Here is a 16,397-nt window from a genome sequence, read left to right on the forward strand (position 1 = left end):
ATAGAATGGAATAGAATAAGGAATATGGAATGGAATGGAATGGAATAGAAGAATGGAATAAAATAAGGAATAAAGAATGGAATAAAATAAGGAATAAAGAATGGAATGTAATAGAATAAAATAGAATAGATTAGAATAGAATAAGGAATAAAGAATGTAATAGAATAGAATAGAATGAAATAGAATGGAATAGAATAAGGAATAAAGAATGTAATGGAATGGAATGTAATAGAATAGAATAGAATAAGGAATAAAGAATGTAATGGAATGGAATAGAATAAGGAATAAAGAATGGAATGGAATGGAATATAATAGAAGAGAATTAGAATAGAATAAGGAATAAAGAATAAAGAATGGAATAAAATAGAATAGAATAGAATAAGGAATAAAGAATAGAATAGGGAATAAAGAATGGAATGGAATAGAATAGAGAATGGAATGGAATAGAATAGAATAGAATAAGGAATAAAGAATGGAATAGAATAGAATAGAAAATGGAATGGAATAGAATAGAAAATAGAATATAATTGAGAATCGAGAATCAAATAGAATAAAATAGAACATAACAGAATATGGAAGGGACCTTGGAGGTCTTCTCGTCCAGCCCCCTGCTCAAGCAGGAGAACCTATACCATCTTAGATAACACCTCCTTTAGATCAGGGGTGTCAGTCTCAAGGTCTGGGGGCCGGATGCCGCCCACGGGGTGCTTAGATCTGGTCCGTGGGGCTGCTCTGTAAACAGCAAAGGACCAGCCCGCAGTGCCTCCGCCAGCAAAAAATGGAGCCCGAGAGCTCCGTTTCCGCTGGCACAGGGGGTTGCAGGAGGCTGTTGCAGGCCAAAAAAGAGCTCAGCAGCCTGTATTCACTGGCAGAGTGCTTGGGCCACCAAAGGCACCCCCAAGACGAGGGACGTCGAGCTGGGCATGAGTGAAATCGAGTTTGACACCCCTGGTCTAGACTCTTCTTAAAACCCTCCAGTGATGGAGCACCCAAAAACTTCTGGTGGCAAGCTGTTCCACTGGTTTACTGTCCTCGCGGTTAGGAAATTTCTCCTTAATTGCAGGTTGCTTCTCCCTTGGGTTAGTTTTATACCTCCTGGATTTCCGGTCCCAAGCAAAGGACCCAGGAGGAAACCTTTGGTGGAGAGGGTTTTCCGGCTTTGAAATTGGGGAGGGGTGGAGGGAACTAAGGAGAACTTGAAAGGAAAAGATGTGCCACCCAAACTAATTTGGGGCAGCCTTTTGCTGCACACAGCTGCTGAGTTAGCAAAAAAAAAAAAGGGGGGGGGGCTCTTATTTATTTACCGTGCTTAAAAAGCGATGCCCGGCAAGGCAATTTGTAGCTTAGCAAAAACAGTAAAATACAGACATCAGTAGAGGAAGTCCTTGACTTACAACCATTCATTTACTCAATGTTCGAAGTTAAAATGGCCCTAGGAATATCACATCCAATTTTCGTCGCCATGATATAGAGGAGAAGTTGAGACTCTAGAAAGAGTGCAGAGAAGAGCAACAAAGAGGATTAGGGAACTGGAGACTAAAACATATGAGGAACGGTTGCAGGAACTGGGTATGTCTAATGTTTAATGAAAAGAAGGACTAGGGGAGACATGATACCAGTCTTCTAATATCTCAGGGGCTGCCACAAAGAAGAGGGAGTCAAGCTCCCTCCCTCCCTCTCTCCCGGCAATAAGTGGCTGCTGTTGGGTGGGGCAAGGAATGGAGGCTTACTAGACTGGCTTGGAAACTGTCACAGAATATGGAAAACAAAGTTTACTTAACCACAGCAATAGCATAGCAGCACAGCAGCAGCCAATAGCACTGAAGCTGCCACAACTTTTTGGTCAGTTTTGGTCGCCACGCTGTAAAAAAGATGTGGAGACTCTAGAAAGAGTGCAGAAAAGAGCAACAAAGAGGATTAGAGGAGTGGAGACTAAAACATATGAAGAACAGTTGCAGGAACTGGGCATGTCTAGTTTAATAGAAAGAAGGACTAGGGGAGACATGATAGCAGCCTTCCGATATCTCAGGGGTTGCCACAAAGAAGAGGGAGTCAAACTATTCTCCAAGGCACCTGAGAAAAGGAGAAGCAGCAATGGGTGGAAACTAATCAAGGAGAGAAGCAACTTAGAACTGAGGAGAAATTTCCTGACAGTTAGAACAATTAACCAGTGGAACTACTTGCCTCCAGAAGTTGTAAATGCTCCAACACTGGACGTTTTTAAGGAGAGATTGGACAACAATTTGTCTGAAACGGTATAGGGTTCCCTGCCTAAGCAGGGGGTTGGACTAGAAGACCTCCAAGGTCCCTTCCGACTCTGTTATTCTTAGGCATGAAAGCTGGCTGGGTTACTTTGAGCCAGTTACTCTTTTTCAGCTCACCCCAAAGGATTGTTTATTGTTGTTGGGAGGGGGAGGAGGAGGGTATGGTGGATATGTTCACTACCTTGAGTTATTCATAAAAAACAATAAAAAGTGGGATAGAAATAAAATAAAAATTAACCAGTGGAACAGCTTGCCTTTGGACATTGTGGGTATTCCATCACTGGAGGTTTTTAAGAAGAGACTCAACAGTCGTCTGTCTGAAATAGTATAGGGCAGGGATGGCTAGCCTTTTTGGTGCTGAGTGCCCAAAGCGCATGCGCGCAAACCCCCCAAAATGCAATCCGTGCATCCTCCGCATGCACCCCAACCCACACGCATGCATGGCAGCGACCTGAAGACTATCTGGCTGATGGGAGGCACCAGGGGTGGGTTCCTGCCAGTTCTAGCCTCTTCTATAGAAAAGGTTCCACAAATCTACAGTGCCGTTTAGAACCGGTTCCAGCTCCCTCCCCTCGCCCATCCGCACATCATCAAGACGAAGAGCGAGAGGAGGAATTCTGGGAGTTGAAGTCCACAAGTCTTAAAGCTGTCAAGTTTGAACACCCCTAGTTTGTGCCAGTTTTTAAAACAACATGAATGCACTTGTATACTGTTGCCCTTTTTAAAAAATTTTTAGTATAAAATAAGAAGCTGAATATATCGATGAATAGTAGAAATACACCGAAGTGAGGAGCAGAGGGAAAGAAGAGGGAGGGGCAGAGAGGGAGTGAGAGAGGTATGGAAGGAGGGTGAGATGGAAGGGAGGGGGAGAAAGGAGTGTTAGAGGGGGAGAAAAAAAAAGTTTGAACACCCCTGGTTTTTTTTCCCCTAAAGGGTTAGGGGTGCAAGGGTCTTGTAACTTGACAGCTTTAATGCCAGAGTTCCTGAGCCAACATTTTGGTTGCTAAGCAAGAGCGTTGTTAAGTGAGTTTCACCACATTTTACAAGTTGGCCACGCCCACCCAGTCACATGACTGCCAAGCCACTCCCACTTGATCACATGGCTGGCAAGCCACTCCTACAAAGCAGACCACACCTACAGAAGAGATTCTAAAAAAAATTGAAACCCACCACTGGGAGGAACTCACTCATGTGCAGTGGGCTGGGCTGACGGCTGGCGTGCTCCCAGAGAGGGCTCTGCGTGCCACCTGTGGCCCGCATGCCAGAGGTTCGCCCTCAGGGGTATAGGGTCTCCTGCTTGAGGAGGGGGCTGCGCTAGAAGACCTCCAAGGTCTCTTCTGGACTACTGCAACGTGCTCTACATGGGGCAGCCCTTGAAGAGCATTCGGAGACTTCAGCTTGTCCAGAATGCAGCCGCGCGAGCGATCGTGGGTGCACCTCGGTTCACCCACGTAACACCTATCCTCCGCGAGCTGCACTGGCTGCCTATTGGTCTCCGGATACGCTTCAAGGCGCTAGTCGTCACTTATAAAGCCCTTCATGGTATTGGACCTGGGTACTTGAGAGACCGCCTGCTGCCAATTACCTCCAATAGACCGATTAGATCCCACAGATTAGGCCTCCTCCGAATTCCATCCGCCGGCCAATGCTGACTGGCGACTACCCGGAGGAGAGCCTTCTCTGTGGCTGCTCCGACCCTCTGGAACGAGCTCCCCGTGGAGATTCACACCCTCACCACCCTCCAGGCCTTCCGCAAAGCCCTCAAAACTTGGCTGTTCCGACAGGCCTGGGGCTAAAGAGCTGTTGCCCCCGTCTCAAATGGTATGACTGTTGTGAGTTTTAAATTATATATTGTTATGTTTGTTTTTTAAATTTTTGTCTGTATCCCCCTTCCCCGGTTCGAGTTGTGAGCCGCCCTGAGTCCCCCTTCAGGGGTAAAGGGCGGCATATAAATACAATAAACTGAACTGAACTGAACTTCCACCTCTGGTCTGATTCTGTGGAAGACCAAAGGACCCATGACTCAGAAGGGGTGGGCTCCCTTCTTCTGGGGAATTGATTCAACCAGAGCCTGGGTTTTTCAAAATCTTTCTGCCACAGAGAAGAATGTAGGGAAATGGTGTAACTGGTGCATTCTTCGGAAAAGCTGAAACAAACCCTGGTTTATGAAGGGCTGCTTTTGCAGAAGAACCACAGCGCCCTCTGCTGAGAAGAAAAGGCAATGGCGGGGGGAGAGCCAGGAGAGGGAATTGAGAATGGGAGGGGGGGATTGCTGAAGAAATGGGGGTATTTGGGGGTGGGGTGTGTGTGAACCTATTGGGAAGAACATCCCTTTGCTTTACTCCCTACTTGGGCTATGCAAAATACAATACAATACAATAGCAGAGTTGGAAGGGACCTTGGAGGTCTTCTAGTCCAACCCCCTGCCTAGGCAGGAAACCCTATACCGTTCCAGACAAATGGCTATCCAACATCTTCTTAAAGACTTCCAGTGTTAGGGCATTCACAACTTCTGGAAGCAAGCTGTTCCATTGGCTAATTGTTCTAACTCTCAGGAAATTTCTCCTCAGTTCTAAGTTGCTTCTCTCCTTCATTAGTTTCTACCCATTGCTTCTTGTTCTGCCCTCAGGTACCTTGGAGAATAGCTTGACTCCCACTTCTTCGTGGCAACCCCTGAGATATTGGAAGTCTGATATCATGACACCCCTGGTCCTTCTTTCTATTAAACTAGACATCCCCAGTTCCTGCAACCATTCTTCATATGTTTTAGTCTCCAGTCCCCTGATCATCTTTGTTGCTCTTCTCCACACTCTTTCCAGAGTCTCCACATCTTTTCTACATCGTGGGGACCAGAACTGAATGCCGTATTCCAAGCGTGGCCTTACCAAGGCATTATAAAGTGGTATTAACACTTCACGTGATCTTGATTCCATCCCTCTGTTTATGTAGCCTAGAACTGTGTTGGCTTTTTTGGCAGCTGCTGCACACGGCTGGCTCCTATTTAAATAGTTGTCCACTAGGACTCCAAGATCCCTCTCACAGTTACTACAAATACAGGTTTCTGGTTGCAATGTTACAAGAATGCGATAGGAACAGGAAGGGTGGGGGGAAAGAGATGTGGTTTTAAGAAAAAAAAAACTTTTTTGCAGCCAAATGATACTGATCTGTCCCCATTCATGCAAAAATGGCTCAAATAAAGACAGTGCTTTAAACAGAGGTGAGTTCCTACCAGTTCACACCTATTCGGTAGAACCGGTTTGTCAAATCTACCAAACCGGTTAAAAGAGGTTCCACCAGTGGACCCGGAAAGCAGGCCACACCTACAGAAGAGGTTCCAAAAATTTTTGAAACCCACCACACACATACACAGACAGAGACAGACAGGCAGACTGACAGAGAGAGAGAGAGAGAGAGAGAAAGAGAAAGAATAGAAGAAATAAATAAATAAAAAAGAAAGAAAAAGAGTGAGAGAGAGTTGAAAGAAAAAAAGGACAGAGAGACAAAAGGAAGAGAGAGAGAGAGAGAGAGAGAGAGAAAGGAAAGAAAGCACATGGCCGGCAAGCCACTCCTACCAGGTCACATGGCCGGTAAGCCACACCCACAAAGGAGGCCACACCCACAGAGTAGGTTCCAAAAAAATTAAAAACCCACCACTGGCTTTAAACAATCATTTGTTTAGTTCAATCGGTCCGAAGCGGCTGAATGCCACCTCTGGATTGATTGACTGATTCTGTATCATCAGGTTGGTGGCGATTCTTAGCGACAGAGGTGATCAATTCCCAAACTGGTCTTCCACCCATCACTGCTGTAACGGAGTCCATCTCCATGGATGCTGATCGTCCTCTTCTTCTCTTTTCTTCCACATTTCCCAGTATTAGAAACTTCTCAACAGACTGGGATATTCTTATTGATGGATAATGCGCTGTTCTTAGAAGCCACCTAGATAGACCTTCTCCAGGAAGATCCGTCCCAACATTCCTTCAGGTCTTGCTCTAAGTGACCGGATCCATCTTGAGCTGGGCTTTTGCATTACATGCCAACCCGTCAATGTCAACCTTTAGAGACCACATAGATTTTCTCTACGTCAATCTGTCTCCAATTTGATCCTTCCGTTCTTACATTGGTACCCATCACGGTGGTAACAGAGTCCATCCACCTTGATCCATCTTGAGCTGGGCTTTTGCATTACATGCCAACCAGTCAATGTCAACCTTTAGAGACCACATAGATTTTCTCTACGTCAATCTGTCTCCAATTTGATCCTTCCGTTCTTACATTGGTACCCATCACGGTGGTAACAGAGTCCATCCACCTTGATCCATCTTGAGCTGGGCTTTTGCATTACATGCCAACCAGTCAATGTCAACCTTTAGAGACCACATAGATTTTCTCTACGTCAATCTGTCTCCAATTTGATCCTTCCGTTCTTACATTGGTATCCATCACGGTGGTAACAGAGTCCATCCACCTTGCTTGTTGTGGCCTGCCAGCGGATCTGGCAGCAGATTTGGACAGTGAGGAGGTTGGGGAGGAACCTGGGCCAGTCCTGGAGTCTGGGGAAGACTCTGATGAGGGCTGTGTGGGAGGCAGAGAGGGAGGCAGGGCCGTCTGACAGTTATCACCTGCTTTCAGAGTCAGAGATCAGTGAGGCAGATGAACAGCTGGAGCCTGTTCCCAGTGTGCGCATGTACAGAGTGGCCAGAGGAAGGGAACAGCTAAAGAACAAGGGCCGACTTGGGAGTAAAGGCATAGGTGGACGGTGAATGTCCCCTCACATAGGGAATAAAGAGGAGCAAATGGGGAGTGGAGTTTGCAGGAGACAATTGGTTCAATTCCTTAGGGTGAAGATCTGTTCCTGACTTCTTGCCAAGTATTGTCTGCTACAGAGTGGCGTTTGGAAGATATTGGCCTGTTGTCATTTAACTCCTTGTGTAGGTGTGGGTCACCCATGGCCTAGTGCATAACAAGGCATGCGCAGCCACGCTGAACCACATAGGAAAAAACAAACTCCTAAAGAACATAACATCCTGATAGTTCGTAACATAACATCCTGATAATTCACTCTAGATGTGCCTTACCCAACGACGCCCAGGATTTGACCATATATAGACAGAACTTCCCTGAGCAGTAGATTAGCAATTGTAGTTTGACAGGCTGTCTTAAATCACATGCTGATTGCTCCTCCTGCCTTTGTCCTATCTCAATAAAAGGGGGTCCCAGACCCCAATCTGGGTCGTCCCATCCCGAGAAAGCTCGTGTCCGTGTCTTTTCTCAACATTGGCCTCATGGGCGAACCACGGGTACATCACATTGGCCTCGCCGCTCTCCAAGCCTGATCAAGGTCTGTAGTTGTGAAATCTCTTGAAAGACTCCTGGCCGGGACTTTGCTGGAGAGGAATTCCCTTTAAACTAAATAAAAGGGGTTTTATTGGGACGAGGAATCGGCTTTGTGCTTTTGGTAAGCCTAGGCCAGCCATCCACCTTGCTGTGTTAGTCCTCCCTCTTCTTCTCCTTCCTTCCACCATTCCCAGCATGAGAACCCCCTCAAGAGATGTTGGTCTTTACATCAACTATTAGAAGTAAGATAATTTTGAGCTTGGTCACCAACACCTTGAACAAGAACTTCGGGCTGACTTGTTTGAAGATCCATTTGTTTGTTTTTGTGGCTGTCCATGGTAGTCTCAGGAGTCCCTCCAGGTTCAGAGATAACAAGAGTCTTCCTCTAATGTTTCTTCAAAGTCCGAAGTAGGCTAAATTTGAGGCTGGACGTTGGTACCTCGAATGAAAACTTTGGCCTGACCAGTTTGCTTTCTTCACTGTCCACTACAACATCAGATTTTCATTTCAAATATCTTCTCTTGTGTTACACAAATCCAGCCCGTGGGGGTTAGTTTATCCTTCGGGATGTGAGGTAGACACTGAGCTGCTATGATAGCAGTGTTCCAATACCTCAGGAGCTGTCCCAAAGAAAAGGGAGTCAATTTATTCTCTACAGCCCCTGATGGCAGGACAAAAGCAATGGATGGAAACTAATCAAGCAGAGAAGCAATCTAGAACTAAGGAGAAACTTCCTGAGAGTGAGAACAATTATTCAGTGGAACAACACGCACGTGCCAGAAGTTGTAGGTGCTCCATCACTGGGAGCTTTTAAGAAGATATTGCTTGAGCAAGGGGTTGGACTAGAAGACCTCCAAGGTCCCTTCCAACTCTGTTATTCTGTTAGCTGAGTAACCAGGGCTCAGTGTCAGCTTCTGCTTTGCTATCGCTTCAGCTGCCATGAAACGGGGAGGGAGGGCATGGTATTTGGGAGGGGTTACTCATTGTGCTGGTGGAAGGTTCTGGAGTTCACCGATTGATCGGACTGCGCATGCATGGGTGTTTCCCGCCAGGTCTAACGGCACTGACATTCCATCTTCATGATGCCTTTTGAAGTTATCTTGCACCTGACATTTGGAAGACTTATGATTGGGCTGGGACTGTGATGCCAAGGGGTGGGGAATGGGCTATTCTATATATCAACTGCTTTCGCGCCTAATTAATCAGACTTCGCTATGCATTGCCTTTAACCATTATTAATTAGTAAAAGTACATTTGATTTCTACACATGGAGTCTCATGGTCTTTCTTTCCTAATTAACTAATGGAGAGGAGCTGACACTCAGCACCTCTGTGCGTGAATTCAGCTTTGGCTACTTCTGTCTCCACTTTGGTAGGAAAATGATGAAAACATTCGGATTTACACAGCATCCTTTGGCAGGTCCAGATCAGTGGTGGGTTGCAGGCGGTACGCCCCGGTACGGGCAAACTGGGGCCTGCCCAGAGCACTGGATACCATTCCGGTATGGTGCTCCAGAGGGCCCACCCGAGCTCCTTACCGGTCTTTTAAGTCTTCCACACATGCGAATGGTGTGTACAGCGCCTGCGCAACGCTCTGCTGAGCAGCTGGAGCGTCACAGAGGCACTAACACGCATGTGCGTGCTGTGCACATCCATGTGGAGACCGCCGGGCCCGTTCCAACCATACCGGAAACCATCACTGGTCCAGATCCTGAAGTTGCATTCATATGATATGTAAGGTCCCTCAGATGCAACCTTGGATACAGGTAATCCTCGACTTATTGATTCCCAAATTTCCATTGCTAAGCAAGACTGCTACATGAGTTTTGTCTTATTTTACCACTTTCTGGCCGCAGTTGTTAAGTGAATCATTGCAGTTAAGCTAGTAAAACACAGTTAAGTGAACCTGGCTTCCCCATTGATCAGGGCGCCAAAGGGGATTACATGACCCAGGGACACCACGACCGTCATAAATGTGAGTCAGTTGCCAAAGATATGATTTTTTTAAATCACGTGACCATGAGCATGCTGCAATGGTTGTACGTGTGAAAACGGACATAAATCCCTTTTTTTCAGTGGCGCTGTTAACTTTGAATAGTCACTAAACAAATAAGTTGTAAGTCGAGGACTACCTAAAGTCCATGATTTTAGCCTATTGTTTCCAAAGTTTCATGAAAACCCAGAGATTTGGCTTAAATCAGGGACCAAGCCAAGGATGCGCCCTTGAAAGGTACACTCATCAAGAAAACTGGATTCACACAACACCCTCAGGCACAAGTTAGGCCTTGTTGCAAAGGCGTCTGTCAAAGCCTTGTTGGGGGGGGGATTCTATTTAAAGTTTGAATTATTTCCCCGTTTGCAGCTGCATACGTATATATGTTGGCAAATCGGGACCGGGAAAAGTCAAGGAAGAGAGGGATCGTCACTCTGCACGTGCACAGAGGCACTATTTAAAAATACAAATAAAACAAAACGCTTGGGCTCCTCTAGCCCTTTCTACTCGATACCCCCAAGTCCTCCACCGGCCCATAATGCCGCGCGACCCATACTCGCCCCGCGCATGCGCATCCCCTACTTTACCCAAGCCCTCAGTCCGTATATATTCCCCACCCCTCCCCAAATCTCTTATCTAACAACCAACCTTGCTTAAAATAAAATTAAAAAAAACCTAAGGAAGAAAAAGGGCGGGTCCGACATAATAATTAAAAAACCCTCTCTGCCTCCTCACACGCCAGCAAGACCTCTCGGGCTTCTTCCCACCCCTCCCCCGCTCTCGGATTGGTCGTCGCGCGGCCGGCGGGGCCAATCCTTCCTTCGCTCAGCGGCGAGGGCCCGCCCGTCCCCACCTCCCGCCTGAGGGGGCTCGCTCGCCCATTGGGCGAGTTACGTCACGTCTCTCTCGCTCCCGCGCGGCCAATCAGGCCCTCCCGGTGTTTTCTGTCCGTCACTGTGTGGTGGTTGGAAGGGAGAGGCGGGGTGGGTAAGGGGGGGGGGGGAGAGCCGTTACGCACCCACCCACCCGCCCGCGCGCCCGCCTTCCTATTGGGCGCGGCCGCCGTCCGTCCCCGCTGGTGCCCGCAGGAAGGTTCGGTTGACCGCGTGTTGTGAGGCGAGCTGGGAAGTTGGGTTGGCGTCGCGGGGCTGGGTCGCCGTCGCTGAGGGGGCGGCGGAGTAACAGCAGTAGCCGCCGTTGCGGCCGGGCGGCCGGGAACACGAAGCCACCGCCGCCGCCGCCGCCACCTGAGCAGGCCGAGCCTCCCTTCCCTTCCTCATCCGTCGCCTCTTCCTCCTCGTCCGCCGCCGCCTCTTGTGGCGGCGGCTGCGGCGGCTCCGCCCGCGCCGGTGGCAGCAGCAGCAGCAGCCGCAGCAGCCATGACGCTGGAGTCCATGATGGCCTGTTGCCTCAGCGACGAGGTGAAAGAGTCGAAGCGCATCAACGCCGAGATCGAGAAGCAGCTGCGGAGGGACAAGCGCGACGCCCGCCGGGAGCTCAAGCTGCTCCTGCTCGGTCAGTTCGGTGGCGGGGAAGGGAGAGGCCGGGTGGGAGGGCCTGTCTCCCGGGGAGGAAAGGCGGAGGCGACGCTGCCTCGGCTGGGGAGGGAAGGCCCCATCTTTGCTCCCCCACCCCAAGCTCTCCGGAAAGGCCGGCTCCCCCCTCGGCTGTTCGGCCGGACTTATTTCTGCTGCGCATTTCCCTGCCTCGAGCGACGCCCGGCCGGAGGGTCTTCCTCCCGGGGGCCTGCGGTGCCCGCTGCTCCTCCGTAGTGTCGGGGGGGGGGGTTTGCTTTCCCCCCGGGTGGGTCCCTCGGAGGGCTAAGTCTGAACGTCTCCCCTGTGAATGGACCCGTGTGTCGGCTGGGTGACTTAAATGCGCCTGCAAAGGAGATAGGTGGGGGTATACTTGCATTCGTATGTATGGTCAGGTATGTGTGTGATATATACAGTTATATGTATGCATGTATGTCTGTGTGACATGGGCACACAATTATATGTATACATGTGTACAGGTCTGTGATATATACACACAATTGTAAGTTCCTGTGTGTGATCTATACAAACACGTATGTTTGCAATCATGTATATACAGGTGTGATATATATATACACACACATACATACATACATACATACATACATACATACATATATGCATACAGGTATGCATGTGATATATACATGGCTTATATGTGCATGCAATTATTTGTATACATGTGTATGTGACATATACACACAATTGTATGTATACATATTTACATGCCTGATATGTGCACACAATTATATGTACACGTGTGTATGATATACAAAGAAGTATATATGTTTGCAATCATGTATATACAGGTGTGTGTGTGATTATACAACTATATATACGTATGCATGTGCTATATGTATACTGATAGGCGCAAACAATTATTTTTATGTGTATATGATATATACAATTGTATATGTGCAATCATGTATAGATCTGTACAATCATGTATATGTGTGCAAATAGGTATATGAGTTGTATACATTATATATATATAATTATGCAATTTTTTATACACAGTTATAGATTAGTGTGATATGTGCAGTATTGTGTACATACACAGACATGCATCTGCCAATGTTTGCATGTATCTCTGTGTGCCTTTTTCATTACTCTACTTACTATTTCCTTTCTGGTAGATGTTTGTCTTCCTCACTTTCTCTGGGTCCTGCTGGTTTCAGTTGGCTTTTCTGCTTTTCTTATTGGTGTTTATGAGATAGATGCTTCTTTTTCTGTAGCCCTGCCTGCCTTTCTCTTTGCCTTCTATCTAACCCACCCTGCCCACCTCCCTGCTCGGGCTGAGTATCTCAAGGGCCTTTTCCCATTCTCTGCTTTTTCATCCTCACAAGAAAGAGAGCTAGGACAGTACTCAGAAGGGGTTCAAGGCTTCTTTGCTGTCCAGGTAGACCGTCCAGGTGCTCCTTTTCTTAAGGGGAACTTTTACATCCCTATTATATAGGGAGGGGATGGTTTCTTTTAGGCAACATCCTTCATCATCTTTGTGGGTCTTTAATATTCACAGCAGCCCTCTGAGGTAGGGTCAAAAAAAAAAGGGAAAATTTCATTTCCTCCCCAAAACTTCCCCAGAAATTTCTTGAAATGGAAATCTGTGCAAGGGCCTTTTTCTCTTCTTCCTGCATTTGTCATTCCTCCTTCCTCTGAATCCCATGTGATATTAGGGTGGGATTTATTTGGCTTCTATTTCCATCTCTCCCTCATTTCCTGACAGATCAGCTCAACGTATTCTGAGCATATATGATTGCTGGGCCTGTTTGATCATCAATTGTGTGATGTTTTACTGAAGCGACTGTAATTGGCAGCGGGAATAGTTTTCTAGGATTTATGTGCATTAAAATCTTGTTGATTTTTATGTCCTCATTTGCACTCTTTTTCAGTCTTTAACTTTCAATCCCTGTCATCCAATTTCTTCTTATATTATTTGTGAGGCTTTGCATCCTATTTCAACCACCCTTATTTCTGTCACTTTCCCAAGTCTTTTCTCTATTCCAATTCTGTGGTGGTCAGTTTTTAAAAAAAATAATATTATTGTCAATTTGTTTTGCACTTTGCCTTGCCTGACTCTTATTGGGTATACATATTCCAAAATATTGGAGTTTAGAAAAGAAGATTGAGAGGAGAGGAGAGGAGGTTACATTGATTAACATCAAACTCTTACAGGAAACTCTGCTTGTTCATTTGCACTCTGAGCAGGAGTTTTAGAATGTAAGGAACTGCAGTCAGTTTTATAAAAAAAAATTTTTTTTGCTTCAGTTTATTACCCATTAATTTGAGATTCATATTCCGCTATCTTCACACCTCTTAGAAATAATCCATGTTTGAGCATACACTTTTCTTGTTCATTCCATCTCTTCTTTCCATAGAAAGAATGGTAAAAAGTTCAAACATGCATAATTTGATAAGGCACAGAGAACCGGTTGATAGGATTATATGCAGGTTGAGGATGGCATTTCTCAAGCAGGACCTTTAAGAAACAGGAAAGAAGTTTTGAAGTAGCCAGGGTAATAATTATTAGATGCATGGTTAAAGTAATGGGAATTGGCTCATCCCAGTGGGAGAGGAACCGGATATCAAGAAGAGCAGGTACAATCAGAATCTTGATGGAGGCAGCTATAATTTCACTGAGGGACATTGTCTGATGTGGATGTGCTGGGATCCATATTCCCTAGCCAATAACTCTCTTGTTAGGGACTCTTCCTGACTACTAGCCAACTTCCTTTTATGTAAGTGTTGCATTCCCCTTCTCTCTAGTAAAAAAAATGCCCTTCCTATGTCAGACATAGATTATAAGATATCCGTCCTGTTGCCCATCCTCCTTTAACCTTGTTTGCAACCCTTTAGATTTCTTCCGTGTTGTTTTTCTATAATTTATATCCTGCTTCCTAGCTAAGCGGATCTCCCAGTGCCTGTTCTTTGCCCCCCCTCCCCCTGTTCCAAAGTCACCCCCTTCATAATTGTCTCCATCTGTAAGTGTGGAATGTTTGCCTTACTTTCAAAAAGCATGAAGTATAAAGCCTCTGTCCTCTTCTCCTCTCCACCCTCTCTGGTGACTTTTCTCTTCCTTTGGTACAGTGTCTGCCAGTGTTGTTTAGATGCATTACTTCCTCATACCTAGCAACCTTATTTTCAGTCTTCCATGCTTTCAAAGGAATTTGCTCTCCTTTCTTTTCTCTTGAGCTATTCCTTCTCCTCTATGTCATTTTTGACAGCTTTCATCACTGATGTTTGCAGTGATGCACTGAGCCCCCCCCCATACAGCTTTATGCAGTCTTTCTTTGGCTTCTCTTCTACCTGCCTACCTTGTGTCCCAAATGAAACCATACCCAGGTGAGCAAAAATATTTATGAACTTTAAAGCCTTAGCAACATTTTTAAAGATTTGGTTTTAAACTTTAACTTTCAATCCTAAATAAGGCTGAAAATAGGTCTGAGGAGGGTTGTGTTCTTGTTTGGGGGGCTTCTGCCTTGGAGGTTGGGTTTTTAAGTCTTTTAAGGCCTGCGTTGGGCAGCAGATGACTTGCTTAATTGTAAACTTCAGACTTTGCATTCTGGGTTCACAAAATGGTGAATTTTCTTTCAGTTGCACTAGTAATCCATTTCTTAGTTGACATAACCTTTTGGGGGAAATAAATCTCTGTCACTTCAGATCTTATAGGACCAAGATGTTGGTGGTGTTAGTAGAACATTTTTTTTTTTTTAAAAAAGTGAAGAACTGATTTGTAAATCTCTGGTGTTCCTAAGAGTGTTGGACTCAGATTTAACTCAGGCTGGTTTTCTGTTTTGAATTAGGGATGCAGTCAATCAGTCTCAGAATTAATTTTCAACTACATTGATGTTCTGTTTATACAGCCCAGAGCTAAAGGGAAAAAACCTATCAGTGGATTCAATATTTTACACTTTTTCAAAATCTAATGAATATTTTTTCCATGATAGTTTTTCCTTGTGAAAAGAGAAATTTTGAAATGCGGATCTTTGTTGCATCTTTGTTGTTATTATAGTTGTAGAACAGGAAATTTCCAGATACAATAACTACATCTTTTTTTATTAGTGTTTCTCAACCTTGGTAAGTTGTTGGTGAATGGACTTCAGTTCCCATCCGCCTTCAACTTGCCAAGATTTAGAAACATTGTTTTATATCATTAACAAGACATTATCAGTCTTCCCTATAATTAAACTTTGCCTTCTCATGTTTTGTTCCACAGTGTTTCTTGCCAGACTTTAGCCCTCATCTAAATGATTGTGGTGTTTCTGTTACCTCTAGTAATAACGATTAAAACAAATCTTTTGCAATTAGTTATTGCTGTGTAGCATGATATTAGTATTACTGTGTATTTTAAATGGATGGATCCAGAGGAAACATTCATTAAAAACATATCAATGATGACATTACTTTTGAAATATACCTACTTTGATAAGTATCTGATTCTGTGTTTGTAAGACAGTTTAAATTACAGGCATAGTTATTGGCGTGCTGACTTCAACTCCAGGTTTTATGTCAAAGAGCATAAAAAGTGGAACATGAAATAGGCAGTGAATAACTCTTCTCCATCTCTGGAAGACACAAGAATTTCAACCTCCCTGGCAAGGACACGTTATTAAAAATTTGGTCTCATATAATCAAGGTAGTTGGCTACAAAACAAATTTGCAGAGCAATATTTTTTTGAAATAGCTTATTAGATTATGGAAGAGGACTAATTGAAAGCAAGTGAACAAAAGGTTAATTGAATACACTGTTGTCTCCATAATGTAGACCTTTTATTCTATGATATTTCTTTGTATTCCTTAAAATTACATACACATTAATGAATGGTTACTGTTAGGCATTTTTCTAAAATGTTGAAAGAAATCCTACATCTTTTTACTTTGTTACTATTGCCAGCCAGAATGATCATGGAAATCCCCTCAGATCTTGTCTCACGAGTGTACACAAATTCTTGCACCCATATTATGTTAGATTATTTTGTGTTCTTTGGTGTTGTTGTTTTGCCCCTTATCCTTGTGATTGCATTTGTTAGTAACCCTTAAGTGACACGGTATGTATCTTTGCTCGGTTGGGATAGAAAACATTGTGCTGTTTTGTCAGGAAATAATGACCTTTTTTAAAACACATTCTTTTTTTAGCTAATAGTGTAATAGAAATATGATCTGACAATTGAAATGGATATAGGATTGAATCCTTGTAAATAAATTCACAGCAATTACCGACCTTAAGAATTGTTTACTTGACTAGTCTGAGATAGTGACATGGCTATTA

General features: G+C 44.9%; 1 protein-coding gene across 1 annotated transcript in view; it reads left to right on the top strand.

The window, feature by feature from the left end:
• The first annotated feature begins 10,596 nt into the window (after nt 1–10,596).
• The window catches only part of GNA11 (G protein subunit alpha 11), a 29,080-nt gene continuing 23,279 nt past the window's right edge, over nt 10,597–16,397 (top strand). Inside the window, exon 1 of the mRNA XM_032226706.1 lies at nt 10,597–11,108. Coding sequence (XP_032082597.1) covers nt 10,973–11,108 — 136 coding nt within the window. The 5' untranslated portion in view covers nt 10,597–10,972. The remainder of the gene's footprint in view (nt 11,109–16,397) is intronic.

Source organism: Thamnophis elegans, chromosome 1, assembly GCF_009769535.1.
Source record: "Thamnophis elegans isolate rThaEle1 chromosome 1, rThaEle1.pri, whole genome shotgun sequence".
Classification (NCBI taxonomy): Eukaryota; Metazoa; Chordata; class Lepidosauria; order Squamata; family Colubridae; genus Thamnophis; species Thamnophis elegans.